Consider the following 14,582-nt stretch of genomic DNA (forward strand, 5'->3'; position numbering starts at 1 on the left):
AGATTCTGCAAGAAAGAATTCTTTTTAGAAGTATAATGGAAGCAATTTGTATTAAACGGAAAAAAATCACTCTTTAAAGTAAGCACTATATGGCATTATTTAAAAATAGAATTGTGTATTTGTTGTCTGCAAATTAATGTCTCTGCCCAGCTGCAAATCACAAACACAAAGGCTCCACGATCTCAGGTTGCCACTAAAAATATTCTCTTCCTGCCTTTTTTTTTTTTTCCTTTGCCTGTGTGGATTTAGCAGTTATGTTTTGTTCTGTTTTTTTTCTTTTTTTTTGATTGTTCCATCCCAACCAAGTTTGAAATGGAAAACATCTAAAAAGCTGAGGGACTGCTACAAAGTGAGTTACAAGTAGATTGCAACTTACAAAACTGTAAGCTATATAATATGCATATTTTCATGTGTGTGTGTTAGTACAAAGAAAACGTTGATGTTGAAATCTACGCTTTCAGGTTGAATGAGCAAGCATCAATGTACCAGAGCTCTCAGAGTATCAAATCTGTATCCAGCACATCAGTTCTGGGAACTGCCTCTGTGTGTTTTCTGCCAAGCTTTGTAGTTTGGCCACAGGAATGTCCATTTTGGCCCCATGGCAAGGTGTATGTTATTCAATGTGATCACAGCTGATGTTGTTAGTACTTCGAGTACCTGCATGAATTTCCATACACCCAACACTGAAAAAGCAGTTCTGTATTATTTTAAAGGGTTTCTAGTATCAAAATACAGAATTTTAATGTCTTGTTATGTTAAATTTAGTTACAGTTCCAGCAGAGACCTGGAAGATCTCAGTTTTTTTTTTTTTTTCACGGAAGGAATGTTTCATTTGAGCAGCATGGTGCAGTGGGTGCACATCTACTTGTGTGGCAGAGAAGTTTGTTGTCTCAGAAGATGCAGTGGTGGGGAACAGGCAGTGGGGAATTTATCCAGAGCAATTAATCAAGACTAATTTGTGTCTCTGACTGAAAGCTACTGGGGATAGGAAGCAAAAGCTCAAGGCAGAAGTCCTTGGGCTTTTTATTTTTATTTTTAGTTTGTTTTTTTTTTTTTTCCCCCCTTGAATGTGATGGGACACTGGGACACAAACAGAGTGGCCTGTGAAGTTCATTCTCTCCTGGACCTTGAACTGTCTCAGTTTCTAAGACTTGATGCTTTTCTGTCAGTGAACATTTACAAATCTTCAAAATGATGAACTGCATGCAGCTGTCAATCTATTGCTGCCATTCAGTTCAAGCAGCAGCACCCAGTGCTGTATTTCTCAGTGGTGTGACCAAGCCTTTTGTGTGGCACTATCATACAAAACAGTGGGAGTTATTCTTCCACTTCGTTTTTTATGAAAATTTGGAAAATTATGCAGTGCTTGAAAAACTCCCCAGATTATTTATTAGCTGGAGGATTAATCCAACCTCCAGTTACTTAGCTGAAACTCCAGCAGGGAATGCTATTGAGGTTGCAGAAGTTGGCACTTTGTGATCATTTTAGATCTTGCTTTTAGATCTCAGCGTTGATTGTGGCAAGAAGGTTCTTAGCAAGTCTGAAGCTTTGTGCAGTCTGGTGTTGTTACAGGAAAACAGAACTTTAAGTCACCCTCGTGTTGCAAGACTGAAAGGGGGTAGATTTTTTTCTTTTCTTCTTTCTTAGATTAACATTTTTTGTCTTCCTCTGAATTTGTTTGTGTGTGAATATGATGTAGGGGGTCTAATTACAAGAGTTAAACTCTTAATTCTTTAGATAATGCTTTCAAATTGGATAATCTTTGGTTTTGTGTTTGGAGGTTTCTTTTTTCCTGGGGATTTTGGTTTCTTGGTGGGGATGTATTTTTTTCCAACTTGTACGAAGTTGTAGAATGGCAGAGCTAAAAGTTTGTGAAATAGCTGAGGGTACAATAGTTGGAAATAGGTGACATCAGCCACCATTTGATGGTGTAACTGAATGTCCAACAAATAATTCCATTGGCCTTGGTCTAATTTCAAAATGGTTTTGAAGGAGTTTGTGTGGGCCAGGAGCAGTTAAGTTCCCAAAATCCTTTCAGACTTCAGAGTATTAATGCTAAGGCATAATGTAACATACCTATAAGGAAATTTATATCAGAGGTGGTGTTTGTTCAGGAAATATAAATTTACTTAAACAATTGCCTCTAGAGTTGCCACTGTTTTCTTTGCTTGGAGTAAAGGGCTTCTAAATGGAAAAAAAATCAAGTTCATTTTCCAGTGCTTTGCCCAGTACAGCTGGGGTGGTGAGAGGATGTCTGTTTCTATTTCAAAACAAATGGAACACCTCTGGAAGTGACTTTTTTTTCTAAATCAGCGTGCCATGGAAGTGACCCTTAATCACAAAGAATCAAAAACGATGCTGTTCCTGAAAGACAGTAAAATTGAAGATGTACTTCTTGTGCTGTCTCTTAAGATTAAATTTAATATAGCACTAAACCAAAGCAGCAATTCAATTCCACTGTATGTTCAGTAATACTAACAAATTGAGTATACAATTTTAGAATAACTGGTGTACTTACTATTACAATCATACCAAAATTACTTTTACTGTTATTGTCAAAGGCACTCTAAAGAGGAAGTCTCTCTTTTTTCCTTTAGTCACAAAGAAAATATTCAGGATTTGCTGAATGCCTAACTTACATTCATAGTAAGCAATTTATAACGATTGGTTTATCAGTTATATTTACTATTGTTCTTTTTCTTTTTTTCCCCCTTACTGCACCTGTAGGTGTATGATTGCTGATGAGGTAAGTGATTCCTGTTACTTTAACACCACTTTTTCTTGTTTTAACATGCTTCATTCAGGAGAGTTGGCAGTGGAGCCCAATTCCTGTGTATTACCTAGATGTTCTGAAAATACCAAAGTGGAAAATACCAAATACTTAATTTGATGGAAACCTAGGGTGTACTTTCGTTAATAGTGTAACTCATGACTTGTAACATTTTAAATTTATTACAAAAATATTTTATCTATGGTAAGAAATCACAAATTGAAACTTCATGATGGATTAAAAAGTTATATATAAAAATTAAATGTAAAAGAGGTAATGTTTAGGGACTGATGTAGGTTCCAAGTTCTGGTTTTTAGTAGGAAGAAGCTTGAGGAGATTTCAATCTCGGCAATATTTATCTTTCCTTTGAATAGGTTTTTAAAATGTTTTTGACAAATTAACAAGCTGAAGAGTTTGGTCAACTTCATAGTCTATCCTACTAAGTCTCTGAACCAAAAGCCTTTTGAAATCACTGGAAAAGATACTTGGAGCTTTAACAAGCAAGCCAAATATGTGTGAATCCCTTTAAAGAGAAGCATCTTCTTTCATGATAGATTAACTGTAGTAACAATGATTTCCAAACATAACTTCTGTTTTCAACTTTTTTTTTTTCCTTTTCACAGATGGGACTAGGTAAAACAATTCAAGCAATTGCTATTTCCTACTACTACAGGAAGGAATGGCCTCTCTTAATAGTAGTGCCTTCATCTTTGAGATATCCTTGGGTTGATGAGATGGAAAAGTGGATTCCAGAACTATCTCCAGATGACATTATTATCATTCAAAACAAAACTGATATTGGGTAAGTTCATTATTATTCATTAGGAAGTCCTGTTTCATTCTGTAAACTGATGGCAGTATGTATGTGAAAAACACACAATATATAGATGTTCATAATGAAAAGTAAGGATTTCAGCAAGATGAAAGAAATTTCAATTGGGTTTTATGTTTCAGCAGAGGGATGAGTTTTGTGGTTGTTTCTTGTCTCCTCTGTAACTGAGAGGTCTGATTTTTTGCACAGTGGCAAGGCTGTCTGCTGAAGATTTGGTCACTTTGGGGTGTTTCCTATTGAACACATTGGCCATGTGTCAGCTCTGATGTATTGTACTTGTTAGTTTCTGGAAAACATTTTGAACACATTTTTGAAAAAAAAATTAGTATGTGTTAGAAAATAAGGACTTAATTACAGTTAACTTTCTATCTAGAGCACTGATAAATTTAAATGTTACTAAGTATTCTCTAACTGCAATGGTCATTGTGATCCAGGTTTTTCATCTTTAGACTTTAGAAGCCTAAATTCATTACAGTGGGACTACAAGTCTTACTGCTATTAAAGTAACTCTCCTATTGCAAGGAAACACTGAACTAAAAAGGTATTTCGTAATCTGTTTTGCTGTAATAACTTGGTTAATTTCATAGCAGTGTCTAGATATTGTTCTAAGACCTGGACAAAGAAGACTGACTTCCATGTTGTCTGGAGAGTATCAGGAAATGACTGCCAAGACATGCAGATGAGAAAATAGCTTGGAATCCTCCTTGGGGTAACTGTAACCAGACAAATCCAATTCAAAATATGTTTAAAATCTTAATTGAGGGACAATTACTATTGCTAATCAAAATAAAGCTGTTAGAGGAATATGGGAAATAAAATAAAGATCCATTAAGCGAGAGTTTTTTTTTTTATCATTTCAGTTGAACTGCGCATAAAAACTATGCTTACAACTGCTGAATGCAGCAAAGAGAAATGTGGAATAAGGGAAATGTGAAGACAAAAGTAAATGGCAAACAGAATTCTGTTCTTTTCACGTTCTGAAGTTCTTAAAAGGAATAAACCATAACCATTACTACTTTTGTTCTCAACGAGATAAGAGGAAAGCTTGGCTTTCTATTTAATTCCCAGGAGGCTTCCTAGCTGTTGAACTAATGAATATTTTAACATAAAGGATGCTTTATGCGTTTGTAAGAAAATCCAAAAACAGAGCTGACACACTTGGTTTAGCTTTGGGAAATTGTGCTTCTGTGTGTTCAACCTTTTGATTTCTCTGATTTCAGTACTTTGCTTTCCTTCTGAACTTCAGCAATGAAGTGTACTGCTTGAATGTTGATTACCTTCTTAATATAAATAGGTTAAAATATGCTTAGGTCTCTTCCTCCATGTCTAGAAGCATGGATGTACACATGCACAAACTTTAATTACTCGTAAGTACTGTAAGAAACTTTAGCTTATTGGATTGGCTTTTGATCTCTTTCTACTGGGGAACAAATAAAAATCAGGCCAGCAGAGTGGTAGTTGATGAATAGATCAGCTTTATGTCTTGTTCTGGTAACTTGATTGCCTAACAACTTTGTGCTTCTGTGTTTAAAGGCTCCTGAAGGGCTACAGTGCTCTCTAGTGATTTTAAAAACAATTTGTGCTTTATACCCTTGTATGTTTTAAAATCTATTGTGAGAAATCATTTCCAATACTTGTTTGGGTTTTTTTAATTAAAAAAAAAAAGTCTTCTTCTCAACCCACGAGGTTTTTTCATATTTTCTTCCTGTCCCTTTGAGGAGGGTGAGTGAGAGTCCATCATGATGTTAGCTTAGCTTGTTGGCGTTAAACCACAATGATACCCCCTGAAAATGGCAATGAAATGTGACTCAGAAATGTAGGATGCTGGAATTTTTATTTCAATTGAATAGCCAATATTATTAGTCAATCTAACAACTCTATAACTAGCCAATCCAAAAGACATCATACTTGCCTTCTGTTATTTAAAAAAAAATCTTTCTGTTAAATGTTAATTTTCTTGCAGTAAATATGTACTAAGACAACTTCTGAATTTTCCCTTTTAGGAGAATATCAAGCAGCAAAGTGACGATTCTGGGATATGGCCTGTTAACTTCTGATGCCCAGACTTTAGTAGACACTCTGTATAGGCAGAACTTCAAGGTAGTTGTGGTTGATGAATCACACTATATGAAATCCAGAAATGCTAAACGCAGCAAGATTTTATTGCCCATTGTACAGAAAGCCAGTAGAGCAATTCTTCTTACCGGAACTCCTGCGCTCGGTAGACCCGAAGAGGTATTTAGCATCCTGCATGTTGTTTCTTCTTTTCTTAGGGATAGCATCAATAATATTGAGCATGGAATTTTGTTATTTTCATGAGTAGTACGGCTGGTGGATATAAGCTTAACACAATAAGCATGTAATAAATGAGAATTATTTCTGAGTAGTATTTATCCTTGAAGGCAGTTTGTCACTGACATTTTTTTTTTTTATAAAGCTTTTCATGCAGGTTGAGGCACTTTTTCCAGGAAGATTTGGAACTTGGAGTGAATATGCCAAAAAATACTGTGATGCTCGTTTGAGGTATTACTGTACTTGCCCTTTTATTTTTCTCATGAATGACTTTGATTTTCCTCTCATATGAAATGAAAGAACCAATAAGTAGTGTCTCTATTGTGGTATTACACCGTCATGTTCCACCCAGGGAGGTGGAACAGGCTGCCCAGAGAAGTTTTGGATGCACCATTTTTGAAGATGTTCAAGACCAGGTTGAATGGGGCCTGATCTGCTGCCTGATACAGTGATTGGCAACCCTGCCCACGGAAGGGGGGTTGGAACTAAGTGGCCTTTGAGATCCTGCCCACACCAAGCCATTCTGTGATACCATCTCTTCCATCAAAGTGAATTAGGGACCTTACAGAGGAAGAGTATAAAAAATACATTGTACAAACAGAAAATAGGTTGGCACATACATACACTGGGGTTTTTTTCAGTGTTTAGGGATGTTTGGCAAGAGGATTGAATTGATGGGAGACTTTACTTTAGGAATAAATTGGAAGCTATTAAAGTTCGAGAGAAAGTGTAAGTGCCAACGTTCTGTTCAGTAAAATGACTTGCCAATTTACTGTTAATATGAAAAGTATAGATTTTTGAGCTGGCATTTCAGCTAGAACTGAAACTTGAGTTTCTGATTCTCAGTGCAATGCTCATGTCATGTAACAATTTATCTCTTTATTATGGGATTCAGTCTTTTTGCTGTCCTACAACATTTGTGGAAAAGATCATATGGTAGATTAACCAAACAAAAGGAGAAAAAGGTCCCAAAAGCACAGCAGTATGTTTGTTCTTTTTGAGAGATTAAATATGGGCACTGTAAGAAGGTATGAGAGGGGAAAGAACCTTTAAAAAGATTTCTTACCTACCATTTTGCATATACTAAAACCAGTAGTTTTTGTCAGCTAAATTGTTAGCATTTAGATTTAATTTTTACTGTAATAATTGTCTAATTTCATTTTCATGCAACTTGGGCATTTTTTCCTCTTATCATATATATCTGTTTTATCAGCATTTAACTTCTTAATAACAGAGTGCTGTCTGATTTTTCAGATGGAGAAATGCTATTTTTTCTATGGTGTTTTGACTAAATGCATCTGTAATTTTCACACCACAAGTGTGCGTGGGTACAGCATGGTTAACGACTCCATCACAGATGATTATCTTATTTTTGGAATACCATAAATATATTGAAAATCAAATTCGGGTTAGCAAGCTCTCAACAGATAACATTGTTGTCATGACTTGGCTGGAACTTAACATCCTGTGGTAATCCATTTGGTAGCTTTATTTTATGCAGAACTTTCTGTGAAAGTGCTTTTTACTTAGATGTTTATAGACACCTGTTTCAAAGGATGAGGGTTGAAGTGTTTCAGCTACCATTTCTTACGTCCCCAGTGCTCAAGTTGGAGGGATGAATGCTTTCGAAGGACCAGACACACACTGAAGAAAAGATAAGAGCAAAAGTTGTAGCTGCCTTCCATCTGTTTAGTGATCTGTTATGCCATTATTTTGCCAGTGTAAAAATGAGTCCTCACCTCCTTCCACACTGGTCATAATCTGAAATCGATAGTACCTTTATAAGCCCAATGAAGCTAAAAATTCCTTTTTTTTTTTTTTTTTTTCTTTTAAGGAAAAAATTACCAGTAATACCAGTAAAATTTACATACTTGTACTCTCCTGTCTTTGAGAAATGCCACCTGGGCTTTTCTCCAAACCCAGCAAAATCTGCCGTGCTACAGATTTTGTTGCTTCTTGGCAATGTTGACACAGAGAAGCTCTTCTCTTGCAACATGTCCTTGAAAATAAAAGAAAGAAAAAGAAACACAGCTTTTAATTTATTTCTCTTTTTTAGCCTTGAGCTTTTTAACTTTTAATCTACTTCCCCTGTTTAGCCTTGCTTTTTTTTAATACAATTACATTTTAAACTGGAGCATTTAGCTTTGAATCCTGAATGTACATAACAGTGAATTCAGATGGGACAGAAAAGGAATTTCAATGATGTTCTTTGCAGCGTTTGTGATTAATTTCTTAATCAGCTGTTACCCTGTTTAATATCATAAAGAAGCACTGTGGTAGATTCTTCTGATTAGTGATAGACGGGATGAGATAGAGGACTTTGTCTGATGGGGAGTCAGGTCTGTGGGTTAGGAATTAAGAGTGTTGGAAGGAATCAGACAGAAAGCAATCATCTTTCCAACATAACAACGCTCAATGTTCCTGGTTATCCTAAATGCCTTCATATCTGTGTCTTACAATGAATTGTGTACTGCAGGCTTCCATTGGGTTTGGAATAGCTAGCGTTCACCAAACAATATTGATTTTTTTTTTTTTTTTTTTTTCATTTTCAGATTCTTTGGTAAAAGAAAACAATGGGACTGTAGAGGAGCTTCAAATTTAGAAGAACTACATCAACTTTTAAGAAAAATAATGATCAGAAGACTGAAGAATGATGTTCTAACACAATTACCTCCCAAAGTTAGACAGCGTATTCCATTTGATCTCCCACAAGCTGCAGCTAAGGTGAATTTTCCACATCAGCTAAAAAGATGTTTGTTAGTAAATGTCTGTGTGATCATTTATATTCATATATATTCTTATATGTATTTATATAAGCATGTGTAAATATTCTCCCATTCTTTGTAGCTACATGTATAGCACAGCATTAGCTTTTTTTTTATTATAATGTGAAGAATATGGGTATGTCATCTTGAGAAGGGATCAAATAGATATAAAATTGACCCTAATTTTAATATGGTCGTCTTTCCTTCTTCATTTTCATTAGGTATTGAATCCTACAATTACTTTTAGAGAGATTTGACAGAGATTTCAAATGTACTCCATCCCTAGATGTTTCATGGAAGTCAGTGTTGTGGTAGAGCATACTTAGTAGCTTCTAACAAACCTGTAAAAGATAAGTACATCTATCCTAACCACTGATCTCTTTTTCCAATTAGAATTTGAATACCACTTTTACAGAGTGGGAGAAATTAATGAGGAAGTTGAATTCAGAGCCCACTGACAGCCATTTTGTTGATGTCATGAATCTAATCACACGTATGTATAAAGAAACTGCAATAGCCAAGGTAAGTGTAGAAGTACTAATATATATTTTAATTTTTCAATGTGTTTTCTGTTAATAAAATCAGTTGTATTGGCATCTCTTGGACTTAGGAATGCACTGAAGGTGAGTGCTCCAGGAACGTAACTGTGTAGGCAGCTGCTGCAGCTGTCTGACCCAGCTGGCTTGCATTACAGGATGCTGCTGATGCAGCCCTTGTGCAGACTGTGCTCTGTCAGTACTGGTTCTCCCCATGGGTATATGAAGAATGATAACCTTCTCTAAGTGGTCTTTCTATTTTATCAGATGGGACACCTGTTCTGTATTTTCCTCTTTTAATTAAGGTGTGAGAATGAACGGATCTTTTAGGTGTTTACTTTTTAGCCCGTTATCACATTTCTTTACACTAATCTGTATTTAGAAAAGCATATTTAAAAAGAATTAATAATCTGAATCCTTGGGGTTTATCTTAAATATTTCTATTCATCTTAAAAATACCAGCGTGGTTCTGTTGCTACCTTGTCCCCTACTTTTTTATTCTCTGTCATTGTCAGCTCATTTTCAAATGAAAGAGGGAAAATGCAATACTGTTTATGCAGCAGCCCTCAGAATTTTTTAATCAACTGTTCAGTGACAAATTTTAGTAGTAGCTGTTATTTTATTGTCCTTGTATTTGATGAACACTATTAATATTTAACACAGCAATTATGTGAGTATTTAAATAGGGCAATTATTATATTATTATTATAGTGTCATACTCTACATGATTTGATAATGGTTTTCTAGTTGCTGGTACAGAAGTTCTGATTAAACAATAGCTTGTATGATTAAAATATGTTTGGTCAGAAATTAAATGCTTTCTGTATTTTGATTTCAGACATCAGGTAATGATGTCATAACTGAACACATTTTTATTTTCATCTTAATCTGAAAGAAATGCCATCTAACTTTGTGATCTTGTGAGGGTGAAGGTTTTTTTCTCTAAAGAAATGGGACAGATTTAGCTATTAGGACGTAAAGTTGTGCTACTTCTTGAAACAGAATTATAATTATTAAGTTAACGTTAGTGTATGATAAAGTCTTAAATGGTTAACCAATAGAATGGCATTCAGGCATTGAAGTGAAAACTGTCATTTTGAACATTTTGTACATCTAACTGATGAAAACATACTCTATTACTCCAGGCAGGAGCAGTGAAGGACTATATCAGAATGATGCTTGAAAATGACAAACTGAAGTTCCTAGTTTTTGCTCACCACTTAAGCATGCTTCAAGCTTGTGCAGAGGCAGTTATAGAAAATAAGGTAATTATTTAACAAATGTGCACTCATTTAATTTCAGACTTTGCAAATAGGTAGTACTAAGTCTATAGTCTTTCTGATAAATAGGCTTAATTGTAGATCGACAGGTAAAATAGTACTGAGGTACTATTATAGTACTGAGGTACTATTATCTCCATGACTGGAATAGAGCAGATATTTTAGTATTGGGGAAAGAAGGTGGTTGGATCTAAAAAGGGATGGCTTCATTTGTCTATTAAAATCTGTTATAGGTTCGCTACATACGGATAGATGGAAGTGTTCCTTCTGCAGAAAGAATACATCTTGTTAATCAGTTTCAGAAGGATCCTGATACCCGGGTTGCTATTTTGAGTATTCAGGCAGCTGGTCAGGTAGGATTTAAAAAATAAAAATAAAAATAATAAAAAAAAAAAATTAAAAAATTGAATTTGAAGAATGGAAATGAAGGTTATTAAAGTTATTTACTGAAGGCAATTTGTGTAATTCATCTTTTGCAGAATCGTGTGTTCATTTTTTTTGCACCAGTCATGTTAACTGTTTTAAGCCTCTGTTGAAATTACATGAGCAAAATCACCATTAGCAGTAGGTTGAATAATTAGTAAAAAGAACAGAAAAAACCTGCACCTTCTGTCTGGAAGTACCAGATTAATGAAAAGCAACATTTAGTTCCATAATGAAGAGCTGTATGCAGTGTTTGCACAATATTGCAGTGTTTTCTGAATCTTACTAATATCTACCTGGAATAAGTGTAGAGGGTTGGCTTGTATTTCTTTTTGTGTGTCCAGGTGGTCTCTCTCACCTACATTTAAAAATGTTCTGTGCAGTGTGTAGATTTATGGGGAGAATCTTTTTTCTAAATTGATGTACTCCTTTATTTAGGGTTTAACTTTCACTGCTGCTACTCACGTTGTGTTTGCTGAATTATATTGGGATCCAGGCCATATTAAGCAAGCAGAAGACAGAGCACACCGCATTGGGCAGTGCAGTTCTGTGAATATTCACTTCCTTATAGCAAAAGGAACGTTGGATCCTCTTATGTGGGCAATGCTGAATCGCAAGGTACGTGTGGAATACAACCAAATAATTGGGGATTCACTGTGGTTCAGATACCACTGAAGCACAGATAGCAAATAACGTTCTAGAATAAGACAAATCTATGGATCTGAGATTGTCTGGCTAAGAGTTTAATCACTAAATTTCTGCTTTCCATTAATTCTGCCTTTGGCTTCATCTACTAAGCAGAATGTCTAAAGACTACTGAGAAAGATACGTACACAATGTAAATAATCTCTTAACTTCAGTAAATATTGATGTTTTACATATACCTTTTCATATATATGGTACTTGTGCAGAAATGGTTTCCATTAGGGCAGCTGGAAGAATAGTTTCAATCACTGACATTATTTTGAATTACTGCAGATATTCTCATTTCTCTCTTGCAAGCTTAGTTCAGCAGTTGTAACAAATTTGATGCATTTAGACAAATGAACTTGTTCCTACCTGTAAATTTTTAAGAGCCTTTACACAAGTCTTTTTGCAGGCCAGCGTTACAGGCAGCACCTTGAATGGCAAAAAAGAGAGAATGCAGGCTGAAGAAGGTGATAAGGAGAAATGGGATTTTTTGAGTTTTGCTGAAGCTTGGACCCCTAACGACAGTGCAGAAGATCTCCAAAATGAACTTCTGTTTACACATGTAAAACTCAAAACTTATGTTTTTAATTGTTATTTCATTTTTTTTTTTAAAGATCTAACCTTTTCTCACCTAGGTTTTGTGTGCACTGCAGGCTTTACTACTGGAGAAATACTGTATGAGTGGCAAAAAAAACCAGTTCAAGTTCAGAAAGTTAATCTGGAGAAACTGATCTGTTGGGCATAAAATAATCTACAGGTTTTAAATAGTAGCTTTAATTGTTTTTTAGGTGATTGACTCATCCTTAGAGTCTCATAAGGAAATGTAATTTCTGTTTAAAATACAGCTTTCTTAATAGCTTTAAAATTCAGCACAGTTATTTTGAAAACGTCTAGAAGTCTTTCCTTGTACATTTTCTGATGGAGCCTACATAACATACCTGTTCTGTGTATTTGCTGTCGTTAGTGTTATTGCAGAATCTTGATAAGAACACTGAAAATAATTTTTAGGTAACAACAACGTTGAATAGCTCTTTATGCTGTTTCTGCTTAAAGGAAAATATCTTTTGTTTTCATCTCTAACCTAGCTTCCTGTGTTAGAAAGCACTGCTAATGGGGAGAAAAATTTAACCAATCCTGATGCAGTAATCATAAAGATGGCTTTATGTATTTCTTTCCTCTTTCCTAGTTTGAGAAGGAAAGACAGCATGACATACGTTCCTTCTTTACCCCAAGATCTGCCTCTACGAAGAAACGCAAAATGTTATCAGATAGTGAATCATTAAAGGTTGATGCAGAGTCTTTTGAAGCCATGAAAGAAGAGAATTCAGAGAAGAGCAGTGAAGATCTGGATTTCACGAGAATAAGTGATGTGGATACAACTTGTCATGAAAGTGCCTGTCCTCATGAAGCTAAAAGAGCAAGAAGCATAAGTGGGTCTACTCCAGTCAGCTCCAGGAAGAAAAAGACATTGACTGGAAAAATGTCCGCATTCTTCACAGAGAAGAACAGTGAAGTCCTTCCTTGCAGCTCAAGTGCTTCAAGCAAAGGCACAGCTTTAAACAAAGTTTGGCACTGTAGTGTTTGCACTTACAGTAATAATGAATTGCTTCCTTACTGTGAAATGTGTAATTGCCCTCAGAGCAATAAAGGTAAGTGCTGCAGAGAAAGTGTGCGTTTTTCATTCCAGCTGTGATTAGTTTCAGGAAATATTTTTAAATCTGAGCATGCACATATACAAGCAAAACATGAAGAATAGTATTTTTCTATGAATAGATAGACAGATACCTTTTAGGTGATCTTTCTTAATTTAACTTTTCCTGGGGATCTTTTGTATGATTCTAATTTGAAGCAAATAGAGAATTGAGATGAATGTTAACTGGATATAAAAATGGTGAGTAAGAATATAAATTTAATTTTCTTTACAGCAAATGTAGCTCTTGCTTTCTTTGAGAAGGTTTGTAGTTATTCTGAATCCAATTAAATTGAAAAGCTTTTCTCTACATGTCAAAAACTAAATGATGTCACATAGATGGTTTTATTAGCCTCAGTATTGTGTAGTTGCCATGGGAGACATTGCCTTAAAAATACAGCATTTTTCATTCATACAGGTCAGAATAAATGTTTTCTATGAAATTTATTCCAGCTATTTGGGAACTTAGTAAATATTTTTATAAATCTGTCTCCATGTTAAGTTTTTACATTAGAAAGAAAAGAATAAGGTTCTTTTTTTCTTTTTAGATCTTTTCTTGATGAAGTAATGTCAACTTCTCAATTTCTTATGTATAAATGCTGGAAAGCTATTTAATGTGCTTATGGTGTTTGGTAAATGAATGTAGTGGATAATAACTAGCTATTTGATTGCACGTATTTCTTCATAAAGCTGGCTGCACAAAATTGCATAACTAGAACACTTTGGTCCGTGTGTTTATTCTCCTAATATCAAAGTTAGCCCTGTTTTCATACGTGGTTGAACCATTATATTATTAGAGAATAAAATGCAATTTCTCAGTGTTTCAGTTGCTTGTTTTTTATCCATCCGTTTATTGATTAGCTCTCAATTTGTAAGGAGAGTGTAAGTGATCACTTTTCTCTCTCTGTAGGTGAGAGAAACTGTGAAGTTCCTACTAGCCAGACTGAAAAAGATGTGTTGAAAGACTCCAGAAGTGATGAACAGAGAGCAGCATGGGATGCTGAAGATGGAAGAGAAGATTTGGAGGAATTGGTGACCAAGCAGTCTGAAATTAGTGAACAAGAAGCTGTCAAAATCAAAACTGAAGAAAATGAAAGAAGGTGTGGAAAAGGTAATAGGGGATTCCTGTGGGGGGAAAAAAAGGTGTCCACATCCTATGTGTGAAATTGTATTTCCTGCCTCTGGTGTGAAAAAGAACTTCAAAATATGAAAGATAGGCTAGCAGTGATTTTCTGGTTTTAACCTGGGATGTTTATCGAATTTTGATATATAAAGCACTCTTCATACAAAACCTGAGAAAATAG

The 14,582-nt window shown here is 35.1% G+C and overlaps 1 protein-coding gene across 6 annotated transcripts in view; it reads left to right on the plus strand.

The window, feature by feature from the left end:
- The window catches only part of ZRANB3 (zinc finger RANBP2-type containing 3), a 36,763-nt gene that overhangs the window by 14,377 nt on the left and 7,804 nt on the right, over positions 1 to 14,582 (plus strand). For 4 of the 6 annotated variants that reach the window (XM_052674827.1, XM_052674828.1, XM_052674830.1 and 1 more), the window contains 12 exons: positions 2,728 to 2,746; positions 3,394 to 3,572; positions 5,606 to 5,837; positions 6,040 to 6,125; positions 8,447 to 8,618; positions 9,053 to 9,181; positions 10,341 to 10,460; positions 10,709 to 10,828; positions 11,337 to 11,516; positions 11,998 to 12,150; positions 12,775 to 13,237; positions 14,189 to 14,389. In XM_052674827.1, the coding sequence (XP_052530787.1) occupies positions 2,728 to 2,746; positions 3,394 to 3,572; positions 5,606 to 5,837; positions 6,040 to 6,125; positions 8,447 to 8,618; positions 9,053 to 9,181; positions 10,341 to 10,460; positions 10,709 to 10,828; positions 11,337 to 11,516; positions 11,998 to 12,150; positions 12,775 to 13,237; positions 14,189 to 14,389 (2,054 nt within the window). The remainder of the gene's footprint in view (positions 1 to 2,727; positions 2,747 to 3,393; positions 3,573 to 5,605; positions 5,838 to 6,039; positions 6,126 to 8,446; positions 8,619 to 9,052; positions 9,182 to 10,340; positions 10,461 to 10,708; positions 10,829 to 11,336; positions 11,517 to 11,997; positions 12,151 to 12,774; positions 13,238 to 14,188; positions 14,390 to 14,582) is intronic. The other 2 variants (XM_052674831.1, XM_052674833.1) reach the window with 2 other exon arrangements.

Source organism: Tympanuchus pallidicinctus, unplaced genomic scaffold (genome assembly GCF_026119805.1).
Source record: "Tympanuchus pallidicinctus isolate F22 unplaced genomic scaffold, pur_lepc_1.0 scaffold15, whole genome shotgun sequence".
NCBI lineage: Eukaryota > Metazoa > Chordata > Aves > Galliformes > Phasianidae > Tympanuchus > Tympanuchus pallidicinctus.